Below are 27,180 nucleotides of genomic sequence, written 5' to 3'. Positions count from 1 at the left end.
TTTACTCACTTGTTAAGACTTGAATGTTGGCTCCATGGATGTGGCTTTTTATCCTGTCCACTGTAAGCTACAATATCCTCACTGCTTGTTGCTTCAATAATGACGGTCTACTTTGAAAGCTAGAATAAACCTACAACATCTTGAAAATTAGCAAAAGTGAACAATTGCATTGGGAATCTCAATCCTGAATGAATTATGTCTAAAGAAACTGTAGTTTTCTACAATGTGTAAATTGGACAAAAAGAAGAAATTTCTCATAGCTTCATCCCTCATTTCCCTCTTTACTTTTTTTAAAAAAACTTAGACTGAACACATTAGGGCCCATTGGGGCCAGCAGCGCCTCCACTGCCGCCCGCTGCCAGCACTGCATTGCCAACGCCCACCATGTTCCATGCCACCCCCTGGTGGTTAGTGCACGTCTAACTCCTGATCAGTTGAACTCCCACCCATGGGGACAATTTGCTTATTAGCCTTTTATTATATAGGATGTTATGTGTATGTGTGGTGGGGGAAGGAGAGATAAATATCAGTTAGTGATAACGATATAATACATTCCTATACGTGCCCTAACCACTTTGGCTCAGTGGATAGAGCACTGGCCTGTGGACTGAAAGGTCCCAGGTTTGATTCCAGTCAAGGGCATGTACCTTGGTTGCAGGCACATCCCCAGTAGGGGGTATGCAGGAGGCAGCTGATCAATGTTTCTCTGTCATCGATGTTTCTAACTATCTCTCTCCTTTCCTCTCTGTAAAAAATCAATAAAATATATTTAAAAAAATACATTCCTATAAAAATATTGAGGTAAAGTAACTTTGGAAAGAAGGCCTTAAAGATTTTCACCTAATGGAAGTCATGTTCATTTCTTTTTCTAAAAACTCTCTATATTTTATCTTTAAATGAGGCTCTTGAAAGTTAACCAAATATGTCTTATACATTTTGATATGTACCATCATTCCTGTGTAGATATGCTATGGCAAGTCTGTGGGAGGAAAGGAAGGCCCCCTAGAAGGGAAAAGGTGGGGAGAGGGAAGAATGACAAAGGACCCTTTAAAAGTTACATCAATTCATAACTTCCCGGACACTTTTGGTGTTACCTACAATGTGGAGGCTCAAATATATTTGTTTATTATAAACTGGGCTGCATTTTTAAATGACTTTTAGGTAACACAAATGGCATAATATGGTAGCAGAAAAACAGAAATGACAAAATATCGTAGCAATTTTAAAAGGAGAAACTAAAAGTGAAAGTAATTATAGTATAGTAGAGGCCCAATGCATGAAATTCATTCAAAAGTAGGGCTTCGTTTAGGCCGGGGTGGGTTCGGGGGCGGGAGGTAGGGGGGTAAGAGATCAACCAAAGGACTTGTATGTATGCATATAAGCCTAACCAATGGACATAAGACACTGGGGAATAGGGGAGGCTAGGGGACTGTCTAGGGTGGGGAAAAAAATGGACACATATGTAATACCCTTTGTAATAAAAAATAAAATTTGAGAAAAAAAACAAAAAACAAAAAAAAACAAAAGTAGGGCTTCCTTCCCCCGGCTGCCGGTACTGGCTTCCTCTGGCATCCGGGACCCAGGCTTCCCTCCAGCACCTGGGACCTGGGCTTCCTTTGCAGCCCTGGATTTCATCCGGAAGGTCGTCCAGAAGGACGTCTGGTCTCATTAGCATACTACACTTCCATTATTATAGATTATAGAATGTTGTATTTTAGGCACTGCCATATATATTTAAAAGGAATTAGAGGTCATTGTACATAGTTATGTGTTCTCAGTGAATAGTCCTTGCTACATTATTTATGCAAGGACCCTTTATAGAGAAGTACTAGCATTTGATACAATTGTGATTTGCACCTGTCATCATAAAATCTTGATTTTGTTTTCAGATTCACAAATAAAAATGACTCAAATTGAAATTTAAAGAAAAACCTTTTGATTAAATCTATCAGAAGGGATAGCAGTGTGTCTGTTCAGCATTTAATGGTGAAGTCTGGCTTCTGTTGACCTTTCCAACAGGTTTATGTTTGATATATCTAATTTCCTGAAGTGTTTACAAAGATATGGGCATTTAAAAAAACAAAAACAACTAGTGGCCTGGTGCATAAATTCATGCACACTGAAAGGAAATTAATTAGAAGAAATATTTAAATATTGCTATTCGCCCTTTCTCTATAATAGAAATGTCAACCAAATTCACGAATGACAATGACAGATCAAAACACACATGTGCTATTGGTGCCAGTGAGAGCCTTATATGTAGTGCGCATGTGCAAGTCAACTTAGCCTTTCATATACACAGAATAAACTTGCTTAATTACTCCTGCTTTCTGATTTAGCTAAACTTTTCCCAGCCCAGTGAGGCACCCCAACTTCTCTTTCAGGTCGTTGTCAGCAACATAGCAGTAAATATCTACATGAAGCAGATTATTATTGTAGATCATGCAGGGAGAACAAAGGGTAAAATATTTAACTGCAGCAGTGTTTGGCTGTATTCTGTGCAGTGAGAAAACCTGAAGTCATTTTCAAGGTCCACCATTTCTTACGTCTTTTCAGTCAGGTCAAGTTTCTAAATTTTTTTTGCTGGGCTGTGGGCGCCATTTTGCGCTATGGGGTCATGGCAGCGTTGGCTGTGACTTGGTGGGCTGCTGCTCCGGAATGGTGGTAGGACCTGTGTCCCACCTGGGGGAAGCTGAGTGTTGCTTTGTGGGCGTCAGGTCCATGGTACCATTTTTCTGTAAATGGCCAGTGCATGTCACCGCAACTCCTGCATTGAGTGTCTGTCCCCTGGTGGTCAGTGCACATCATAGCTATCAGTCAGATGGACACTTAGCATATTAGCCTTTCACATATATAGATATTCTCACAAAACTTTCCAAACATTTTTAAAGGATCTTTAAAATTAATTTTGCTTACATTACAGCAAAAGGCTGTTATTACAGAAAGGCTTCAGAGAAAAAAAATTGTTATTTGAACTTAGAACTTCAAGGCTACACTTATTCATACAAAAGGAAAAAAAGTTTTCTGATGGTTAGTTTTACTTTTTAAATAGAGTGAGAAGAGATGGGGTGTTTGTAATGAAAATGGTTAAGGAAACACATTACACCACGGTAAGATTCAGAGTTTCTGGGCTGGTAAATGTACCCAGCTGGTGCTGGGAGGGTGCCAGGCCTGAGGAGGGCATGGAAGTGCTGTGCCCCTCCCCCACACCTTGCCCTGCCCATCTCTTCTATTGGTGGTTCAGTTATATCATATATTATATCCTTTATTAGAGGTCTGATGCACGAAATTCATGCAAGGGCCTTGGCCCCGGCCCCTGCCGCCACTGCCGCAGCTGGGGGCCTCTTCTGCCTCTGCCTTGGCCCCCGCCTACTGCAGCTTTGTCTGGAAGGAAGGACATCTAGAAGGTCATCTGGTCTAATTAGCATATTATGCTTTTTTTATATAGATAATAAACTGGCAGATGTTTCCCTGTGTTCTGTGAGCTGTGATAGCAATTTACTGAACCTGAGAAGTGGGTCATGGAATTCCTGATTTGTAGCCAACATAATCAGAAATGTAAGGAATAACTTAGAACTTGCGATTGGTTTCTCAAGTAGGGACAGTCTAGTAGAATTTGGCAGTCTAGTGGGGGCAGTCAGCGTCAGAATTGAGTTAAATTGGAAGGTACCCACTGTCTGCCAAGAGTTGGAGAATTGCTTTTTGTGGGAAAACTCCACATTTGGTGTCAGAAGTGTTGTGAGTAGAGGAAACAGAGTTTTCCTTTGCACAGGTCAAGCAAAGTGTTTTGAATAGTACCTAGCAATATGATAGTCATTATTGCTTATAATTATTTTATGTATGTTGAAAAGTTCCCCTGGAATTTTAGTACATATCTTTCCCAAATTTATTCCACATAGATTTCCTTAAGTTTATAATTATTTTCTCACTAGAGGCCCAGTGCATGAATTTGTGCACCAGTGGGGTCCCTTGGCCTGGCCTGTGGGATTGGGCCGAAACCAGCTCTCTGACATCCCCCCCCCCCACAAGAGGTCCTGGATTGTGAGAGGGGGCAGGCCAGGCCGAGGGACCCCGCCGCTGCAGAATTGGCATCGGGGAGGGACATGGGAGCATTTCATACTAGAGGCCCAGTGCACGAAAATTCGTGCACTCGGGGGCGGGGGCAGGGTCCTTCAGCCCGGCCTGCTCCTCGCAGTCTGGGAGCACTTAGGGGATGTCCGACTGATGGGGGGGAGCAGGCCTAAGCCATAGTTAGACATCCGTAGTGCTGCCGCAGAGGCAGGAGAGGCTCCCACCACCTCTGCTGCACTCACCAGCCATCAGCCCGGCCTGTGGCTAAGTGGCACTCCCCCTGTGGGAGCACACTGACTACCAGGGGGGCAGCTCCAGCCCTGCCCCCCCATTACCCCTCCATTGCTGCTGGTCGCCACCGCCTCCTAATTGCTGTCCCTGCTCGCTGGCATCCACCTTGGCTGGCCTGGTGCCGCCCTCTCACAGGCCCCGCCGACCAGTCATTCCACTGTTCAATTTGCATATTAGGCTTTTATTATATAGGATTAGACACAATCAAATTTTGATTCCATGATACACTATTTCTTATGGAATAGTAGATAAAAGGAAAGTTTTACAGTTTATTTTACAGATAATTTTTTTAAAACATAGAATAACATTTATTACTTATCTTTGATTTCCTTCATCAATGTTGCATAGTTTTTTGCGTTTTTAAAATTATTACTTTTTTATTGTCTAAAGTTTTACATATGTCTCCTTTTTCCCCAATTGACCCCCCCACCACAGCCATTCCCACCCCAGGCAAGCCCCCACTGCCCCAGTGTCTGTGTCCATTGGTTATGCTAATATGCATGCATACAAGTCCTTTGGTTGCACTCTAACCCCCCTCCCCTACTATTCTTGTTCATCAAATTATGTTAATCATTATATCCCACATATGAGTGAGATCATGTGATATTTATCTTTCCCTGGCTGACTTATTTTGCTTAGCATAATGAATCCAGTTCCATCCATGCTATTGCAAATGGTAAAAGTTCCTTCTTTTTTACCACAGCGTAATATTCCATTGTGTAGATGTACCACAGTTTTTTAATCCACTCATCTGCTGATGGGCACTTAGGCTGTTTCCAAATCTTAGCTATTGTAAATTGTGCTGCTATGAACATAGGGATGCATATATCTTTTCTAATTGGTGTTTCTGGTTTCTTGGGATATATTCCTAGAAGTGGGATTACTGGGAGTCAAATGGGAGTTCCATTTTTAACTTTTTGAGAAAACTCCATGGGTAATTGTTAATATTCAAACATTTTGGATATAATTTATTTTCATGGACTTAGATGTTTTAGACAAAATTTGTTCATTGCAATACAAAATCCAATGAAAACATAGGCATAGTTTATTATAACTCTGTGTTATTTGTAACATACTACTATATAGAGAATTGAAGACTCCGGTGACATGATAAATTTCTTCTTGCTTTGTTGCTGAGTCAAAAGCTGGTTTAAGTCTCATTTTTTTATTAGCTGGAAATCTAAAATAAAATAAATTATAAAATTAAATTTTATATTGGGCTAGAAAGTAAACATACTTGCTTGGAAAGATATTATTGTTTTCTGTAATTTTCAGACATAGCTTAAAAGATGAAAAATACTTAACCTTGTGTGATATTTAATAGTAAATCTGATTTTTTAAAAAGCAATGTTTCAGAATTAGCTTATCAAGTGCTAGTTGAAATTATTCTTCATGTGTTTGAAGAATTAGATTATACTTAGCATCTCTACAATGTGGGCTCTTAATAGAAACTATTCACTTGATTTACCATAGCCACTGAGTTGTTCTTCCAAGTGCTCTGAGGTGTGCTATATCTTTTCCATCGTGGATCTTCTAGGGTCTCCTAAAGAAAAAAAAGTTATACAATTAATGGTTTATCACAAATACAATTCAGTTATTTTGAACTTGAACCTGGGAATCCCTTTTCAGGGATCTCTACCCTAAGCACTTGTATGATAAAGGTATGTTTCCCCTGTGTCACCAGGGCAGATAATATTGGCCAAAGATCGCCACAACAATATCTCCCCTCCCCTCATATTTTCCTCCACAGTGGACCTTGTCACTCCCCCATGAAGAGGTAGAAATGAATTCCCCTCTCCTTGAATTTGGGTGAGGCTTAGGACTCTGTCATCAACAGAACGTGGAAGAAGTAACTGCCTGCCTTCGGAGGCTAACTCCAAAAAGTTATGCAGCTTCCACTCAGTGCTCTTTGGATGCTTGATTTGACGGAAGCCAGTCATCATATAACAAGTCCTATCGCCCTGAGACTGTCATCCTGGAGACCATGAATAGATGCTCTAGTTCAGTGGTTCTCAACCTGTGGGTCGCGACCTCTTTGGGGTTCGAAGGACCCTTTCACAGGGGTCACCTAAGACCATTGGAAAACACAAATATAATTACATATTGTTTTTGTGATTAATCACCATGCTTTACTTATGTTCCATTTGTAACAATGAGATTGGGGGTCACCACAACATGAGAAACTGTTATTAAAGGGTTACGGCATTAGGAAGGTTGATCTAGTTGAAAGTCCCCGCTGAGCCCAGCCTTCTGGCCATCCCACCAAGGCTACAGGCTGTGAGTGAAGCTGTCTCAGACTTTTTAAACCAGCCCATCTGTCAGCTGAGTACCACCGTTGGGTGACCTCAAATGATAGCCAAGCCATGCTTGAATTTCTAACCCAAAGAATTCTTGTGACATAGAAAATGCAACTACAACAGCCACCTGTTGGGGATATGATGACTTGTTAAAGAAACACTCAGAAGGAAAAATAATTTAGAGCAATATAAAGTATGCAAATAATGCAATGAGATATGGGAAGTTTATAGATACAAATAAACATGTTAATTTGTTACTTAACTTCCATATCTGCCCTTCTGTTTTTGACCTGAAGCCACTGGAACTAATCTACTGAAATGCGTTTTCTCCTTGCTTATGACAAGCCTCAGTTTCCAGGTCCCCCTTCCTTTCTTGTATTCTGTTTTCCCTCAGGCTCTGTACGTTTCCTATTTTGTTCCCATCTCGCACCCACCACAGTTCCTGAACACAGTCCACTGTGTTCTCACCCTTTACTTTCTTGCTCTAACAGAACTGTGGCTGTCCTCTGCAGACACTGCCAGTCCAGAAGCCCTTCTTGTTTTTCTTTTCCTCAGTATTCTTACCATTGGACCTGGATATGTGTCCTTCTCACATCCTGTTCTCCTTCAGGACCTTTGGCCTCCCTCCTCTTTCCAAAGTACACATGATCAATTTATACAATCAAATATTATGATCTAACTACAATTAATTTTTGTATTGGCTCATTGTTACTTTTCTTAATTTAGCAATTTCAATGTACATGTAGAAGATTCTTCCACCTAGAGCAGTGGTTCTCAACCTTCTGGCCCTTTAAATACAGTTCCTCATGTTGTGACCCAACCATAAAATTATTTTTGTTGCTACTTCATAACTGTAATGTTGCTACTGTTATGAATCGTAATGTAAATATCTGATATGCAGGATGGTCTTAGGTGACCCCTGTGAAAGGGTCGTTCGACCGCCAAAGGGGTCGCGACCCACAGGTTGAGAACCGCTGACCTAGAGTCTTAATTCTTTGAGCTCCATCCTTTTAAATCTGGACCTTCATCCACCCACAGTCATTAATTCCCATGGCCATACTTGGACTTAGTCATTACCAGAGACTGTAAGTCCCCTTCAAACTCAAGTTTTCTGTGTTTAACGACTTGACTAACAGCTTTTATCTTTTTAGATCACTCCTTCTAGGACACCAACCCCAGGGATTCTTCAAACTGGGACCTGCAATCCTACGACCTTTCCACTGTTCCTCCTCACGTTAGTGAATTCTATTCCTTCTTCAAACAATTTAAATTCCAGGGTCGTTCACTCCCTTGCATGTCGCCTGACTTCCTTACCCTTCTCCCACTTTGTCATGCGAACTTCACAAAACTGTAACCTCAACTCTGCCCATTCTTCTCATGCACAGTATAGCTCAAGTGGCCTCACTTTAAATTCATGGCCAGAGACAGCAGTTGGACCCTTAATGCTTTTAGGCGATCCTATTAAACATTCCTAGTCCATTCATTCTTCTACATTCCTAGATGTCTATTTAACTCTTTTTCTGTTTTCTCAAAACTCCAACCCTCCAAAGGCATCATCATTTTCAGCTGATGATTCATTTCCTAGTTTCAAGAGGGAATAAAAAACAGTAGGAAAAAACAACTTCCTCAAGGTCCGTGTCAAGAGTAACTCACCCATGCTCTCTCCTCCCTGTGCTCCCTTCGAAGGCCACCCCTCTACTTCTTCACTAGATCTCATCCTCCCCTGCCCACCACAGAAGACATGACTCCAGTAACTCCTTCTGCCTCCAGCATCAGTTTTTCCTCTCTCCTAGATCTTCACCAGCACATAAATATTTAGTTGAAGTGACAAGCTTCAGTTCTCACCAATGAATGTGGACAGTGAGACATTATGCTCCTGGGTCTGAGTGTTAGATGTTGGGCATTTATTTTCCCTAAAACCTTCCCTTTCCCTCAATCTTACACATGGAACTATTACCTCAGGATTCATTTTCTACCATGTAGGCGATGACGATACCCTAACTTAGTGGTTCACCACTGCAGGTGATTTTGCCCCACTGGGGAATTTGAAAATGTCTAGAGACATTTTTGGTTGTCACAACAGGTAGGTGAACTTGTTACTGGCATTTAGTGGGAAGAGGTTTGGGATGCTGCTAAACATTCAACAGTGCCTATCACAGCCATTTCATCTCCCTTCTGCAATAAAAAAAATTCATCCAATCAAAATGTCAACAGGGCAAGATTGAGAAACCCTGTTCTAGAGGGTGGTGAGGCAGGCAGATGGAAGGTCATGGCCCCCTGAATGTCAGTGGGGCTACCGCATTAATATAAATGGCCCACTTAAGGATTAGGAGATATACATATACATATACATATACATATACATATACATATACATATACATATACATACACACACACACACACATATATATATATAAACTGCTGTACTATTGGGGCTCTTGAAACAGGAGTTTAGCTGTTACCTTAACTAGTATGTGCTAGAAGCCAATTCCAGCATGTCAGCAAGGGCTGAATCATCTGGAGTGGCTGAAGGGCATTTCCCCAAACCTGAAAAGGGATGATGGCTTGATGCCAGACACCTTAGGGCATCTTAATCTACATGTTATTGCCTCCTACTGGCCAAACGCCTGAACAGCCATAGGCGATTTTGCCAAATCTGTCAATGCCTCTGTATAGGAAACTCTGACCCTTTGAAGTGTATATCTCTGCCTCACCTCAGGACAATTTGTGTTAATAGAAAGCATGGGGTCCTGAGACGAGGAGATCTTAGTTTCTTTAGCCAGGCTTCTCTGACCCCCAAATGCCTTTCAAAATTATGCTTCATCTCTAGACTCTTTACTAAGTTACACACAGCCCCTTCTCCAGATTGCTGAACCCTTCTTAGTGCCGGAACAGGAACCCCGGCAAGTAGGCCCTATCATTGTTTTAGGTAAAGAAGCACCTTGGGGTTCTCAGTTTAATATTTTTCACTGCATCACAACATATAGAAGCATAGTAACATCCTGGTGCCTCTTTTAGATCTAATGTCTAAAACTCAGCATTCTTGGTATGGCAGATGTAACAATATCTCTTAAGCTGGAGAAATCCTTCCTGCATTTCATCTAAGTTTGAAATTGTGCCTGGGTAGCCTCAAGTAATTGTTTAGCATTCATTCCCCAGATCTTGAGGAGTGGTGATTTTTATTGAGGAATATTTCCCAAGTAAATTATCTGAGAAAAATAGCTCTATCTGTAGCGATTCTTTTCAATGTAGGCCACATTTGCTAGTTTAAATAGAAGACATTAATGTTCTCTCTGTGCTAGGAAACATTAGCGATGATTAATTACATAGGGGAGCACTTTACCTCATCATTCAAGTGTTCTGATGCTTTTATTTGCAACAAGGAGAGCACCACAGGGGTGCTCACTCTTGTTTCCATCTTGGTAGACGCTCTCATTTAGATTCCTCACCTAGGTTTTCTGCTGTGAGTCTGCCTGACAATGTGATTTGAGATGTTTGATCTGTAGGTCTTCGAGGAAGCTGGAGGATTAGGACCAATTCACCCCAGCAAGGGAGACCAAACCAAGACAAAGTTGAGAGTGCGATAATTGCTTATACTGTCGCCCATTTCAGTAGAAACAAGCACTAATTTGTTGCTAATATGAGGAATCTTAAATGGTAGAGTCCCTCAAGCAGGCAACAAAAGGATCTCATTTATACCACCACTTAGCCTACATTGTACCAAAGAGCAATGGAATAAGTCAGCAAATGCTGAATTGCAATAAACCTACCATGCACCCGTTTATTTGAAAACAATGACGTATAATTTTCAAATATGTAATACAGTATTATACATAAACTTTATAAATAAACTAATATTTTTTAAATGTTATCTGTAGAAAAGTACAAATCAAAATGGAGGAGATACTACCTGGTAGTTTTGTAACTGAAAAGGTGAATTTTTATAATTTTGCCATGCAAAACATTTTTAGTGGCCGTATTCTAGAAAAAAGTAAATAATAACTCATACATAAAGGTTGTGTCAGAGTTTATAGACTTAGACCCCTGGTAATGGATTCAACCTTTCCACAACAAATCAAAAGTATTGTATGCTCACATGAATATACAGTAGTCATTACCTTAAATTTAAAACTCGCTATAAACAGCAAACACATGGAGCAGGATATGAAGGCTGTATTGTATCAGTGTGGTCTGTAGAGAATTTCTTCATATGGTTTTTGCCTTGTTGAAATATATGCTGCAGTTCAAAGCTAAAGGGATTACTTCTGAATAGTCATCACAGGGGTTGATTACGTTCGTATATCATATTTAGCTGGACCCTGCAGGCTATTATTCCATTAGCCACGCTGGTTCTGCTATTGTCAAAAAGTTGATCACCTAACGTTAAAAAACTGTGCTTTCTGTTGACCTTATCAAAATGATGCAAAAGGTTTTGTTAAAAAATAAAATAGATTGTGTTTTATGAAAACAATTAAGAATAGATGCTATGTATATAAATGCTCATATCTTATGGGTGCTTTTAGCATTATTCCATGAAGAGATTATATTTTGCTTTAGCATTTCAGCACATTCTACTTAAAGTCATAGATTCAATTTTAGTAGAAACAATACTCTTTTTTCATTGATAGCAGAGAGTCTCAGAAACTGATTTCTGAAAAAAAAAGCCTCTCTCTCCTTCCCATGTATTCAAATCACATAAAATTAAAACCATGGAAGTAAGCCACTACACTAATATTAATACAACAGTATAACTACAATAGCCTAATTACAATATGGTTTTATAAGGCAACTATACTAAGGAGAAAAGAGTTTTGTTTGAGGAAATATGTATATAAATTGAAAATTTGCCCTGGCCAGTGTTTCTCAGTGGTTAGAGCATTGGCCCTCACACCAAAGGGTTTGATTCCCAGTCAAGGTCACATGCCTGGGCTACAGGTTTGATCACCAGCTGTGGTGTTTGGGAGGCAACAATTGATGTGATGTGTCTCTCTCACATTGATTTTTCTTCTCTCTCTCTCTTCTCTCTCTCTCTCTCTCTCTCTCTCTCTCTCTCTCTCTCTCTCTCTGTTTCTCTGTACCTCCTCCCTCTCTCCTTTCCACTCTCTCTTAAAAAATCAATGGAAACATATCCTCTGGTGAGGATTTAAAAAAAAGAAAGAAAATTTGTCATTCACACTTGATAATGATAAAATAACTTCAAATAAATAAATAAAGAAATAAATAAATAAGCATTTATTTATTATTCTGTAGACAATGGTTATGTAGTTTCAGTCATTTAATCATAACAGTTAAAAATTTTTTTTAAAGAAGTGAGTTAAATATATATTCTTATAAACCCTGAGTCCCATTACCAATTTAAAACATGATTTGATAAGTTTGACTTTTAACCCAAGGTATCATAAATTAGCTATAGGTGAAGTAACAAAATGATGGTATAACTTGGAAAAAAATATTGACAGTTATGGCTTTATTATTTTAAAGAACCTCCATAAAACTTTTACTAGAATCAGGTTCCAAAAGCTGTCCTTGGGTAACAAAGATGATTTTGAAGCGATCTCCGTTGAACAGCCAGTGTTTGAACATGCTCCCGGAGCGGTGGCGGATTGGCACAGTCTCATTTGTCCTTTTCTGCATGCTCCTCCCTGTAACTGATGGTGCGGAAAATGTCTGGTCAGGGACAGAGCCTGCCATCCTGGAGCACAGCCAGGCACTAATTTTGGCCTCATTAGCTCTGTTCTCTAATCGACTGAACTTTTCAGCCAGTGGAAGTTTCCTAATATTTCTTGTACTTGGTTGCCTTTAGCCACTCCACTCGGTACTCACAGCAGAGGAGGAGTGGGTATCAGTCGGGAGGAAACAGATGGCACATTCAACTGGGAGTCTGAAGAGACTAATGAAGGGACTATTGGAAGGTGAGAGCAGGGCTGAGGAACCAACAAGGGATGCGGAAACACCCAGCACCTTGCCATGAAGGGATGCCATGCCATCATCTTCCCTGGGGCTGAAGGTAAAGGGGGAGAGGATGGTGTTATTGCACCCTGAGTGATAAGCGGAGGTTTAGAAAAGGGGTCAGCGGTAGAATCCAGAAGCAGCAGTTGTAGAGTGTCACCACTGCAGAACTGAACTGAAGTCAGGGGCAGAGAAATAATTCCCAGACTTCTTTACCTTCCTCACCTCTGATAATCTTGCTGGTGACTCCCTTTGGACTGATCCAAACCAGGAAGCCAGAGGCAAGTGAACCTGTGAGATGCAGTCTGAAGTCTGTGTCCTGTGACACAGAGCAAAGTGCGACAACGGATCTTGGTATGTGTGTGTGTGTGTGTGTGTGTGTGTGTGTGAAATAGCATATAACAATCACAAAATGAAATTTAGTCATGGGAAGAGCAGTTTATGTGTCCATGTACTTGATGCTAGCATATAATTTGCTGCTTCTCTTTTCCTTCTCTGTCCCTTTCTCCTTCCCCCACTCCACTTCTCATCCAACAGTTCTGTAAAAATTCTATAAACCGAAGCCTGAGATTATAGACTTAATCTCACTTTACCAAGAAAATGTATGAGTTGTTTCCTAGTAAGACTCTCCTACTTTTTGTAAACAAACAGAAAGGTAATTTGTTCTGTGCTTTGAAGTTGAGGTTATGATGTGGTTATTCCATAGCTGGTGAGTATAACAGTCAAGATGTAAACTTTTAAGGCGGGACACATATTTTAAGTTTGGGCAGATTCTTTCAAGTGTCAAAAACTGACATGTACTCTTCATATTACAGATTCTGGAATATAGCAATTCCCTTTCCAAAGGGTTTTGTTAATATTTGAAGCCAACGAAAATTTATACAAGGATCAGAAGTATATTCTAACTCAAAAATAGGGGTTCTTTTCTTTCCCGTAAGCATCATTATCTTAAATAGGTGGAATGGGGCTAGACCCGGAAGTACTGAAGATACAAAATTAGCACAAAATTATACTGAATTTCTTCTTCTGGATATCTAAACTTCAGTGAGAGCTTCTCCTTTAGATCTGTCAATCTATGTAGATGCTAAATACTTTCTTAAGATAAATAAATACAATGTTGATGTCTTCATACTGTTCATTTTATTTCTCCTGCTAATGCTACATTACAAATTCTGCATTTTTTTGTAGTCAAGATGGAGGAACAGAAATCAGTTTACCCTCTTTCTTGAAATATTACCTCCATCAGCTCCCCCCAAATCCTTAAACAAAATATAGAAAACAACGATTTTGAAGACACTGGACCTGAGATAACAAAAGTCAGTGATTCCTGAAAGATAGGAAACAAGCAATATGAGCCCTATGATTGCCCAGCCTGCTGCCTTGAGGAAGCTTCCAGTCATGGCTCAGAGAGGGAGAAGCAAGGGAGAGCCCAGAGAACTTCCTTAGTTGAGGAGATGAAGCTGAGACACTGGGGAGACCCAGGCAAAAATAAATCAATCAAGACTGACACAGTCATTAGAATTCCGTGTGCTGGAGAGGAGAAAGCTGCACACAGAATCCTGGAGATCTGTGAAGGCCACCTGCAAATATTCAGCAAAGGACAGGTCATAGCATATATGTGAGGAAACTACTCAAGGATGAGGAAAGAACAATGCAAAAGAATGTCAATGAACAGTATATGGTGTTCACAGAAGGCTAGGAATGCTTCTTGTTGTCACCAGCCAGAACAGAAAAACTCGTAATTCATAGGGCACTGGGTAGAGTACCCAGAAAGTTCTTGACTAAGAGGTGGGGAATAATTACCCCTAGACAAAAGCTTTCTCTGACCCCACCTAACAGATCTCAAAAGAAAACCCAAAAGGAGCAAATTGTTTCCAGATAACTTTATTGCATCTCTGAACAAAGCTCAAGAATATTTACAGGACTAAAAAAGTATCCAGCACCAAAAATAAGGCAAAATTCAAAATGTCTGTCATCTAATAAAAATTACAAACTATGAAAGGAAGCATAATGAGGAGAAAAATAAATCAATCAAGACTGACAGTCATTAGAATTTGGAACAAACACATTGAAAGGTATTATAGCTGTATTTTAGACATTAAAGAATGTTTAGAGATATGGAAGGTAAAATGAAAGAAAGCATTAGTAAAATTGAAGACAGTAAAAACTACCTGAAATAAGAAAAAAAAATCAAAAATTAAAAAGATGAATGGAGCATCAGTGAGTTGTAGGACAGCTTCAGACAGCATACTATATATATTATTAGAGTTCTGGAAGATGATGGGTGAATAACTTAAAAAATTAAAATTAATGAATATCACAAACCCACAGATCTAAAGTAAAAGAAACTTAGAATACTAAAAAATGCAATACCCTGTCAAACTTAGACTACTATACCCAGTAAAAATATCTTTAAAAAATGAATGCATCATGGACACAGATAATGATGTGCTAATTGTTGGGGGAAAGAGGGTTTGTAGAGGTAGAAGATGATATGGGGGGGGGGGGATAAAGGGTAATGGAAAATAAAATTTAAAAATGAGTACAAAATAAAGACTTTCTGAGAAACAAAGCTGAAGCAGTTCATCAGCAGTAAACAGCACTACAAGAAATGATTAAGTCCTCAGGCAGAAGAAAAATGACACCAGATGGAAATATGAATCTATGCTAAGAAATGAAAAATATCAGAAATAGTAAGTACATGAATGAATATAAAATATATTTTTTAATTTAAAAATTTCTTCAAGTAACATTTGATTATTTAAACTAAAATAATACTAATAGATTGTGGAGTTTAAAAGTATAATATATGATAACAACACTGTAAAGGCTGGGAGGGGAGAAATAGAAGTATGCTTCTCAAAGTTCTTATCTCTATTAGAGCCCTGGTGCACGAAATTTGTGCACTGGAGGAAGGGGGGTGCCTCAGTCTGGCCTAACCCCTTTTGCAGTCTGGGAGCCCTTGGGGGATTTCTGACTGATGGCTTAGGCCCGCACCTCATGGGGAGCTGGACTGAGCTGCCAGATAGATGTCTTTAGCACTGCTGCGGAGGCGGGAAACACTCCCGCCACCACTGCTGCACTCGCCAGCCATGAGCCCGGCTTCTGGCTGAGCAGTGATACCCCTGTGGGAGTGCGCTGACCACCAGCGGGCAGATCCTGCATTGAGCGTCTGCCTCCTGGTGGTCAGTGCACGTCATAGCAACTGGTCGTTCCACTTTCAGCTGATTTGCATATTAGCCTTTTCTTATACAGGATGCTAAATGGTCTAATGTCACATGAAGGTAAACTGTGATAAATTAAGGGTATATGCTGTTCATTACTTTTGTTTTCACATCTTAGTTTAAACTTTTTGTTTTAACTATTTTGGTTAAAAAAGAAAAAAACCCTCAAGATTTGAAAATCATCATATCTCAAATCTAAAAACGAGGAAATCTACCTCTAATTTAAACCTTCATTTGAAAATCTATTTTGCTTATACATTTTCCTGAACTGAAGCTTGAGGATGAATTAATGACTTAAAGCAGTAAGCATTTTATTATCACTCCCAAAGTTTGTCCTTGACCAAATTAGGTGAAATGTAATATCCTAAATACTAGTAATAAAACCCTAATATGCAAATCGACCAAATGGTGGAATGACCGTTTGCTATGATGCGCACTGACCATCAGGAGCAGACACTCAACACAGGACCTGCCCCCTGGTGGTCAGTGCACTCCCACAGGGGGAGCACTGCTCAACCAAAAGCTGGGCTCACGGCTGGTGAGAGCAGCGGCAGTGGCAGGAGCCTCTCCTGCCTTCACTGCAGGTGGGTGATAAGGAGCAAGGGATCCCAGACTGTGAGAGAGCACAGGCCGGGCTGAGGAATGCCCCCAGTGCCCGAAATTTCACGCACTGGGTCTCTCGTATGTAATATAAATCTAAATATTGGTAGAAGATTTGGATTTTTTTCTGGTGCTTTTATAAAAATAATAGTGTTTGGAAAACACACAAACTCCATGCTTTTTAAAAAAAATATATTTTATTGAGTTTTTACAGAGAGGAAGGGAGAGAGATAGAGAGTCAGAAACATCGATGAGAGAGAGACATCGATCAGCCGCCTCCTGCACATCCCCCACTGGGGATGTGCCTGCAACCCAGGTACATGCCCTTGACCAGAATCGAACCTGAGACCTTTCAGTCTGCAGGCTGACGCTCTATCCACTGAGCCAAACTGGTTTAGGCTCCATGCTTTTTTGATGAACAGACTACCTTAGAACAAAGGAGTGTATAGAAGCTAACATTTTCAATAGATAATATAAAGATGTAAAAATTAATATTTTTTTTGCAAAACATGAATTTCCCAATGTACGCTGAGATTTTCAAACAAAAGATGCTGTAGGTATACAATATCCAGTCCAAATATTATGAGTCAATATGGACCTTGTCAGCAGCAAAGTTTCTAGTAAATTCTAGTTCTTATAAATAGATTTTCCTTGAAAAACCAAAATAATTCTCCCACCAGTATTATCAGGAGCTTGTTAGGAATGCAGACCTAGTAAATTAGAATCCACATTTTAAAAGGATCTCAAGGTGATTCATTTTCTCATTAACATTTGAGACTCATCTATATATACTAGAGGCCCGGTGCGCGAACTTGTGTACCAGTGGGATCCCTTGACCTGGCCTGTGGGATAGGGCTAAAACCAGCTCTCTGACATCCCCTGGGGGGTCCCAGATTGCGAGAGGGAGCAGGCCAGCCCAAGGAACCCCACCAGTGCACAATCGGGGTCAGGGAGGGATATGGGAGGCTGGCCAGCCAGGGAGGGACCACCGGAGGTCTCCAGGGCGTGTCCAGGCTGTCTTGCTCAGTCCCGATCGGCCAGAGCCCCAGCAGCAAGCTACTTACTGGTCGGAGTGTCTGCCCCCTGGTGGTCAGTGCACATCTTAGCGAGCGATTGAGTGGCCTTAGCATATCATTAGCATGTATGCTTTGATTGGTTGAACAGACAACTGGATGACCCAGCACTGAGCATATTAGGCTTTTATTATATAGGATAAAAGCCTAAGTGACCATCCGACTGTTGGACTGGTAGCTATGACACACACTGACCACCAGGGGGCAGATGCTCAATGCAAAGGCATGGGAACATGAAATAGACTGATGAATTTCAGAGGGAAGGGGGTCAGCGGAGGGTGGGAAGAGATGAACCAAAGATCTTATATGCATACTAGAGGCCCAGTGTAGGGATTCGTGCACTGGTGGGGTCCTTTGGCCTGACCTGTGGGGATTGGGCTGAAACCGGCAGTCTGACATCCCCGAGGGGTCCCAATTGCAAGAGGGTGCAGGCCAGGCCAAGGGACCCCACTGGTGCATGAATCTGTACACCAGGCCTCTAGTTGTTTTATATAAGCTTACTCTTACTTATACTATTTAAGGTAGGAGCAAAATGGCATATTCTGTAAAAGGTGAAGTAATGGCTACTTGTCCTGTTTAGTTGCAACATTCAGATCATAAGTAGAAATTAAATTTGTTTCCATGGATTGAGAATGTATGCAGTACTAGGAAATGTAATTGGGACTTTTTTTTAAAAAAACCTCTCAACCACCTTATGCTCCAGGCATTATTATCCCTGCTTTACAGAAAGGGAAACCAAAGGTTGGAGAGGTTAACTTGCTCCATATCACACATATATGACTGGCTCAGTGGAGATTCAAACCCAGGTTGGATTGGATCCAAAGGCCATGCTCCTTTAAAAAAGTCTTTTTTTTTTTTGCATTGAATCTATTTGTCAATTTAGTGACACTGGTCAATAAAACCACATATGTTTCAAGTACAAGCTTTATAACGCACCATCTGCATACTGCATTGTGTGCTCACCACCCAAAGTCAAGTCTCTTACCGCCACCATTTATCTCCCCTTTGCCCTCTTCCACCCCCTCCTCCCTCTGGCAGTCACCACATTGCTGTCTATATCTAAGATGTCTTTTTTCCTCTTAACCCCCTCACCTTTTCCACCCAGGCCCCAACCCCATTCCCCTCTGACAGCTGTCAGTCTGTTCTCTGTATCTATGATTCTGGTTCTATTTTGTTAGGTTATTTTATTCATTAGATTCCACATAATCATATGGTTTGCGTCGTCCATGCTCCTAACTTTTATACTCATTCTTACTCCAGTGAATTCAGAAGGAAGGTGAGTAACAAGAAAGGCTCCAGGCAACTCAATGTGTTGGCCATGGAGAGGTTGATTTATCTGATTTTGTGGAGAAAGCCTATTTAGTTCTTAATCGTTATTTGTCTATTTAATTTCCTGTCTTCTAGAGACTGCTTCTAATGCAGCAGTTTAAAAAAATTGCCACGTGCCCCAGGGATGTCCCTGCAGACCGCTAGTCTGACACACAGGCCAGGACAACTGAGCTTGGGCTAATCCTAATCCAGGGTTTGCATCATGTGAGTTGTTGCTGCCTTCATTTCATTATACTTTGACTGGACCCCTAATGGATTCGGCTTCATAAAGTCAGGAAAAGAGGGGAAGAAAGCAATTTATTCATGTTTTCACGGGAGCTCACTGCAGACATGAAATTTCTCTAAAAATGCAAATCATTTGGTGCAACACAAGTGAAACTGGGGAGCTAAAGCTCTGAGAGGAAAGCGCTTTCCCAGGGCTAATGTTTTTATGCCAAGTGATTGAATAAATCGATCCATTTATTACAACATCTTCACTTAAGTATTTTATCCCTAGATGAATGTGTGTAAGGGTACCAGAGGACTTTTCTTTATCGCTACCAAAATTGATTACACTTGTTAATTTGGCTTTTAATCTTAGGTATATCAGAATAAATACCATAAACAAGTGTAGAAGAAATCAATATAGATCTCTTCAATATCAGATTGATCAAAAAAGGATTTAGTAAGACTCTAAGATGTAAAATAGTAATGTACAAACTAAGCCCTTACTTATGTAGTATGACTTTGGACGAGCTCAGTGTCTGAAAGAAACTATTTCTGAAAATAGAAATGGTGCACTTTTGTTGCATTGAGGAAAAATCCCCAGAAGGCCTACCTATCCAAGGTATCTAATGTGAACATTCGTTTTTAAAAGATTTCTTGTCTTTTGTCCAGCCATTCTTGTTAATTCATGGGATACCATATCACAGATTTTTTTTATATATGCTGCATAAAGTGAAAATTACACTTAACCAGTGTAAAGTTGGTCATAAAAAATAGATAAAACAACACTCTTAAAAGCCAAGATATCACAAGGAAAGGCTATCAGTCATTCTTGTAGAGAAGGTGAGGACAATGAGAAATAAAAATCATACACCAAGACTCCTGAAATGCTACTTAGAACAGGCCTGGGCCATCATGACGTGTGCTTTGCAGCACCCGAGCAGCAACACTCTTTTGATTAGCATATTTCTTATTTCACTTGTATAATAATGAGAGAGACAGAGATTCAGGCTACTCCACTCTCAGAATGACGCAAATTTTAACTTTTCCAGTAGTGGGTAGAGTTTATGTTGAACACACACTGTGTCTCTCAACTGGTAACCTCTATTCATTTGTCATTATTCAGCAGATAGTCACTGAGCACCCAGCAAGTGAAAAACGTTTGTGGGATAGATTCTAGGGTACAGATTGTAGCAGTGTTCAAGTTAGATGGGCTCAGGAGTACATGGTAGAGGTGGGAAGTGGGGCGCTCTGTCTCCAATTATAGCATCTTTCTTTGGATTAGTGCCTGGACTTCAGAGGGGAAATGAGAGTTTTATGTATAATTTCTTAAAGCAATTAATTTAGAATAATCTAGTAAGGGGCACAGGGTTTCAAAAAAACAACGACACATTAAGACATTAACAGAAGACATTTAAATGCTTGTCTCAGGAAATATAAGACTGCTGGGTTTTCCATGGTAGGACTCAGATTCTTTGATAGTTCGGTTAGTTGGTAAAAAATTTGGAAAGTGGAGCATCTCGTGTTAGAGGCTGTATCCTCAACATGTGCTCATTAATCCATCTGTGCATATGTTTTGACTTTAGATAAGTAGAAGTCATTTTTCAAAACCCTTTTAACCACTGAGAAACACTGGCCAGGGCAGAAATGATATTTTTTTATGCACGATGGCTTCAAATAAGTTCATATAAATACTCATTTAGTATTTCCTTCCTATCTTTATAAAAGAAGTTTCCAGCTACACAAATTACCTTAATTTTTAAACATTCAGTTGTATTAAAGAGCAAAGAGAGCATCATGTCCCCTTTCCCCATTTTAGTTCTCTAACCGCAGTGTGCATGGGCACAGAGGGGAGGAGCAAGAAATAGCAGAGTTGGAAGGATGTTTTTCCTTACTACACAAATAGTCTCCATTCAAATTTCTCTTTTTTTGTTGCTCCATTACACTGTGGTTGTGGGGGAAAGGTGCTCTGTCTTAAAACCAGACATATTTTCTGTGGAAAGACCTACATACATTATGCTTTAATAATGGGAAGAGATTAAAAATGATAATGATGCATAGTCAAATGATAAAAGTTACTGGAAAAAAACGATTTTTATGGCTAATCCCATGTAGATGAATTAAGGTAAAGAAAAATATAAAAATAGGCTTTTCAGTGATAAGACTATCAAATTTATACGTAATGTATAAATATTTAATATATACATAATATAAATATGTAGACATAATATAAACATATTTAATATGTTAAATATATATAATATAAATATAAAATACATAAAAATATACAGTCATCAATCTTGCTGTTTTTATCTGACTTGAAAATCTGGGAATAAAAAACTCAAATGGTCTACTTTACAGTTATGGTGGGTTGCTCTAGCATCATACAGCATCTAATCACACATATTGGGAAAGTCAGGAAAATTATACATTAACTTGAATAGAGACCCTTATATCTATACACCTACACTACCTATTTAAAAACTTTCCCTAACACAGTCTTTGCCCTCATATCTCGTTATATCTTACTTGGGCTGACCTGTATTTAAATATTGTCACATAGTTACACTTTCCGATTTGCTACCTGTTATCTTGCTCAACATTGAGTAGTATTTTTCATTAAGATGATATACAAACAATGCATTTGGAATGATATTAAAGAGGCCTCCATGAGGTCACTTTTTCTAAATTATAAAGTATAAACTAAATGCAGTAAAGGGGTTCAAACTTCAGGAAGTAAAATGAATAAGCAGTCTGTGTGTATTGACACTAGAGAGGAAGCATTTTATTAAGTCATCTGTAAAATAGTGAAAAAATAATAGGCCCCGCTATAGACAGAATGTTTGAGCCCTCCCAAAATTCACATATTAAATCCTCACACCCAACATGATGGATGATATTTAGAGGTGAGGACTTTGGAGATTAGGTCATGAGGGTGGAGCCCTCATAGATGGGATTAGTGACCTTATGAATAAGGCCCCAGGAAGCTTTTCACTCCTTCTGCCATAATAGGACACAGTGAAACAATAGCCATCTAAGAGCCAACAGTGGATGCTCACCACTGAATCTGACAGCACCTTGATCTCAGACTTCTCAGCCTCCAGGACTGTGAGAAATAGATTCCTGTTGTGTATAAGCCTCCCCATCTATGATATTTTGGTTACAGCAGCTCAATAGACTGCTCTACGAATTATGTAATTACTAGAGGTCCGATGCACGGAATTTGTGCACAGGTAGGGTCCCTAGACTTGGACAGTGATCAGGGCCAATCTGTGAGCTGACCAGCAGGGCAATCAGGGCCCCCATTCACACCCGCCTTGGCCTGGCGCCACCTGCTCATCTGCTCCAACATCCCACTGTGGTCCTGCTCTCATCAGGGCCCATTGGGGCCGGCAGTGCCTCCATTGCCGCCTGCTACCAGCGCCATGTTGCCGACGCCCATCATTTTCCACGCTGCCCCCTGGTGGTCAGCTTACATCTAACTCCTGGTCAGTCGAACTCCCACCCATGGGGACAATTTGCATATTAACCTTTTATTATATAGGATTCTCTGCATGTCATATTCTTTACTTCAAAAGTTATGTTTTGATAAATGACACATTCACATGGTACTTCTTTTTTTTTGAAGTTTGGACAGTGAAAAGTCTATTCAAAAACCCTGGTCCCCAGCTACTTACTTCTCCTCCCTAGAGGCAATCACTGTTTCTGTTTATTGGGTATCCTTTCAGAAACATTCCATGCATATATAAAAGGATAAAAGAATATTTATTCACATAAAAGTGAACCTACATTGCCATGTCATTATCACCCAAAGTCCATAGATTTCATCAGGGTTCACCCTTGGTATTGCAATTCTATGGGTTTTGACACAAATATAATGACATGTACCCACCAGAATCATACAGAATAGTTTTGCTGCCCTCTGTGCTTTCCTTATTCATCCTTCCTACAACCCGAATCCCTGGAAACCACTACTTTTTACAGTCTCCATAGTTTTGCATTTTCCAGAATACCATGTAGTAGGAATAAGATAGTGTGTTAGCTTTTCAGATTGGTTTCTTTCACTTAGTAACATGCATTCAAGTTTCCTCCATGTTCTACCATGGCTTGATAGCTCATTTCTTTTGAACACTGAGTAATATTTCATTTTCTGAATGTACCACACTTTATTAATCCATTCTCCTACTGATCAAAGTAAAGGTTAAATTATATTATGCTACATATCTAAAACATTTTGGAATATAATTTTCTTTTCAGAAGAGACTCTAATGGAAATATAAAACGAAAAAAGGTAACGGAAAACACAATGTGAAATAAATTTCTCAGACAGGACTTTTTTCCCTGCAAAAGCATTAGCTAACTTCTCAGCCTGACATCAGGAGAGAGGTCCGTCCGCAGGCCCTGATCCCTTTACTCTTCACCTGCATTAGTCAAAGACCTTTTGTCCTGGCAGGAAAGGCAGGCCAGTCTCGAAATCTCATGTGGAAATCGTTCTCAGGAGCAGGGTTTTTTTAAGGAAGAAAACATAAGAAACCTTGAAAAGCGTAACAGGCCTTAGGAGGGTGGGAGAATGTGCCATAGTTAATTCCACCAAGACAATCAGATTTCATCTGAATATGTGTGTGCAATGCTCTAACTTGGAAATGTCTATGACCTCACCTATGGATCACTGAAAACCAGCGCCTGGCCATGCTCTGCCCAAGGTACAGTCACTGTTTTCAAGCTCAAAACAGATATTGATTTTCATTTCAAACTCTAATGCCAAAATTAGCAGTGTCAGGCTGCATTAGAGGTAGATGGCTTGCAGAGTTCCAAAGGGAACAAGCTGCAGAGCCAGACTGCTTTTTCTGGGTTATTTTTTCTTCTCATGTCCTAAGACAACAAAGCACTGCATTCGAGACACCCTTCGGTTTTATGGAGCCCAAAGAAATATTCAGTCCAGTTCCTCAGTGCATCGGTTTCCATCAAGTGCCAGTTTGGGGGTGAATACATCTAGTTTGAGGATTATTATAGATTGCTTTGATTTTCTTCTGCTGGGCGTTTTGCTTATTTAGCTTTTGAAAACCCAAACTTTGTATATCAGTTTGAATTGCCAGAGCAGTTAATCTACACTGCCCCATGAAGGGTGTGGGCAGCACAGTCGCTGAATTATGGCATCAGCAGCAAGTGGTTCCTTTCGCATCTGGGATTGACTGAATGGAAATAACTACAGACTGGGCTGGGGAGCGCTCCCCTCACAGGAAGCAGCTAATCAAAGGAACAGGTAGAACCCGTAACAGGAACTCTTGGAGCAAATGCCCACACACCTGTAATGAAGGAGGTTTTTGTTAGATGTCTCCCATGCAGAGATGTGTGTGTGTGTGTGTGTGTGTGTGTGTGTGTGTGCGCGAGAGAGAGAGAGAGAGAGAGAAAGGCAGAGGAGAGAAATGAAGAATGAATAGGTGTACAGTGACAGAGAGAGAACTTAGAGGTTTCTCAAATATAGATTTTCCAGGTCAAAGAGATTTTTCTAGTAAACGCCTGCAAGTTTCCCCACAGTCTTGTCATGTACATTCTAGTTCCCCAAAGGGCTCAGCACAGGGGTTGGTTCTCCCCAAGCACGGCGTGGAGATGCAGTAAGGACCTCTGCTCAGCAGGATGGGTGGCAGCCTGTGCCCCCACAGGTGGCGTGTGAGCCTCTCTCATCACTGCCACGGCCTCTTGTCATCTGCTTACTTGTCTGTATAGGAGCTCTTTGATGGCAGGGGTTGCGTTTTTTCATTTTATAGTTCCAGGGCCCAGGAAATATCTGGCTTATAATTCATACTCAAGTAAAGGTTACCCCTGCAGGGAGGTATGAGTATGTATTAGAGGTGGAGACAGAGAGTGGTCCCCCAACCCTTTCAATATCTTAGGAGTGAAAATCTGAAAAATGAAGAGGAAAGTAGAAATGGATTCCTTGTCATTCTTCATCAAAAGCCCACTTACCCAGATTCAGAGAGCAAATGCTTATTAACATCAACACCCAGAGACCTGGTGTGTGTGCTGGACTACCCCGATTTTGATCAAGCACTTGCCATATCCACAGTGGGGGTATCGGACAACGGGTCTGAGAAGGCAGTGGCAGAAGTTGGTGGACGGATGGGGAAGGCAGGAGCGGGGCGAGAGCCTGGAGGAAAAAGGGCAGAGGGCACTCTGAGTCAAGTGAGAGAAAGTAGAAGAAATGTGTTGGCAAGAACCACAGGCTCCTGGAAACAGACGAGGAACAGGAAATGGTGGCACGTGGTGAGGGCACCCCTGGTCATGGAGCGGGGACTGGCACGAGATGTTGGGTGTGGAGGGAGACACTTCAGCGTGGTCAGTCACAGTGGTCTTTGTTTGCTGTAGCAGCGAAGGTTGGCTGGGCAACAGATAGAGAGGAAATGAAGAATTCTTCTTCTCTCCTGTTTTAAACAGAACTTCACTAATGTCTGAACTCTAGACTGCAGTTTAGCTATTAACTACAGTCATGCTCAATGCTCCACAGGTGGAAGGCTACCTAAACTACCGCTGACAGAGCAATCCTTGTGTCTTTAGAAACTCCAGGCCTTCTGATACAAAACGAAGTGCTCTTCTGCCCACCCTACCTGGACTCACACTGCACTGATGCTTTCAATAATTGATGGAACAGCGTGGTCAAGTGTCGGGAGTGTGGAGTACATACAGACTACTCGATGTTCCGAAATATACCGTGTCAGGTTGAGAATTCAAATGTTACTCTAAAGATGGTTTTGGAAAATATTTTTTTCTTTTGCCTGTCATGCTGGCCTCTAGGGCTCACACGAAAGCAAAGGGCACTGTTACCTCCCAATCTATTTTCCTTTTTGTCCAAAGAATATCACACAGGAAAACCTATCTGCAAAGAGATACTTCTCTTTCTGTGTGGCAGGTGGGAAGCGCAGCTACTTTACTCTGCCCAAACTCCCAGCCCGGCGACTGCCGTGAGAGAAAGCAGCTTGGTCTGCTAGAGCGGGCGCTCATGTGTGCGCGCTAGCCTTCAGCTTGTAGCTCCTCTGTGCCAGCCCTGGGGGAGGATAGATTTTATAAATAAAATATTTGTGAACAGCAGTAGTCACAGCATTATTACAAACTTAGAAAATGATATCAAAGGGCATGGTTACATGAAGCGAGCAACAAGTCAGTGCTTGCTTCTTGGCACCATCGGGGCTACAGCGCCGCACAGGACTCGCTAGGAGGCTCCAACAAGGATGCAGACGCAGAGGAGAGATTAGAGATGGTACAACGTCCCAAATTCCAAATGAACTTTGCCGATGTTCCAACTGGCTTAGCGTTAGGGTGTAAGGCTTTCTTATTTGTGAAGTAATTGCTCAGTTTGATGTTGAATCTAACTTCAAGAAATTAAAGTAGTCATGGTTTTCCATTTTGTTTGATCCTGTTGCAAGTATGCAGCACAGTGGACTAACGGTTTAAAGTATTTCCCAGGTAATTCTAGTTTAAACTACAGTAATACTTTTAGGGAATTTTGATGTGTTGGTGGAGGAGGGGAGTGGGTTTTCCCCTCAGCCCTCCCTGAGGTGAAAGAGAGTGTGTTTAGAGAAATGCTGCGGGAAGAGTCTCTCACTGCCCTATTCGGTAGATGGGTCTGGTTTCTGCTCCCTTCCAGATGTGGTGAAGGCGTAAATTGAAGGTGCTGCATCAACAGCTCCAAATGGAGCTCAAAGAATGACCCAGAATCAAGTCTAGGCTATTCCAGAAGCTTGTTTATCTCTGAAAGCTTCAATTCAAAAAAGACTTTTTGGCCAAAGAACATAGATACATAACCCATAGACACAGACAACTGTGTGGTGATGGCCAGAGGGAAGGGCAGTGGGAGCTGGGTGGAGGTGGGGGAAACGGGGATATTTGTAATTGTGTCAACAATAAAGGTAAGTAAAAAAAGACTTTTGGTCTTGTTAAAACGAATGCATATCTCCTGCCCCAACATGTTCTAGTTTACTGAAATTCAACTTTCTTGTTTCAACAGAATTAGGCTCTATGATTTTCTTCAGCAAAGTCTTTAATCAGCTTCAGATGTATACTTACTTTATCATGTTCATGCTTTTGAGATCTTATTAAGGAGACATTACATCTATGAAATTTTACATGATTCATTTTATAAGTA

General features: G+C 40.7%; 1 protein-coding gene across 1 annotated transcript in view; it reads right to left on the bottom strand.

Moving 5' to 3' along the window:
• Window positions 1-5,841: 5,841 nt before the first annotated feature.
• Window positions 5,842-27,180, bottom strand: part of TTC29 (tetratricopeptide repeat domain 29) — a 148,514-nt gene continuing 127,175 nt past the window's right edge. The window contains exon 12 of the mRNA XM_015568061.1: window positions 5,842-5,905. Coding sequence (XP_015423547.1) covers window positions 5,871-5,905 — 35 coding nt within the window. The 3' untranslated portion in view covers window positions 5,842-5,870. The remainder of the gene's footprint in view (window positions 5,906-27,180) is intronic.

This window comes from Myotis davidii, unplaced genomic scaffold (genome assembly GCF_000327345.1).
Source record: "Myotis davidii unplaced genomic scaffold, ASM32734v1 scaffold323, whole genome shotgun sequence".
Taxonomy (NCBI): Eukaryota; Metazoa; Chordata; class Mammalia; order Chiroptera; family Vespertilionidae; genus Myotis; species Myotis davidii.
This window is presented reverse-complemented; position numbering and strand designations above follow the sequence as displayed.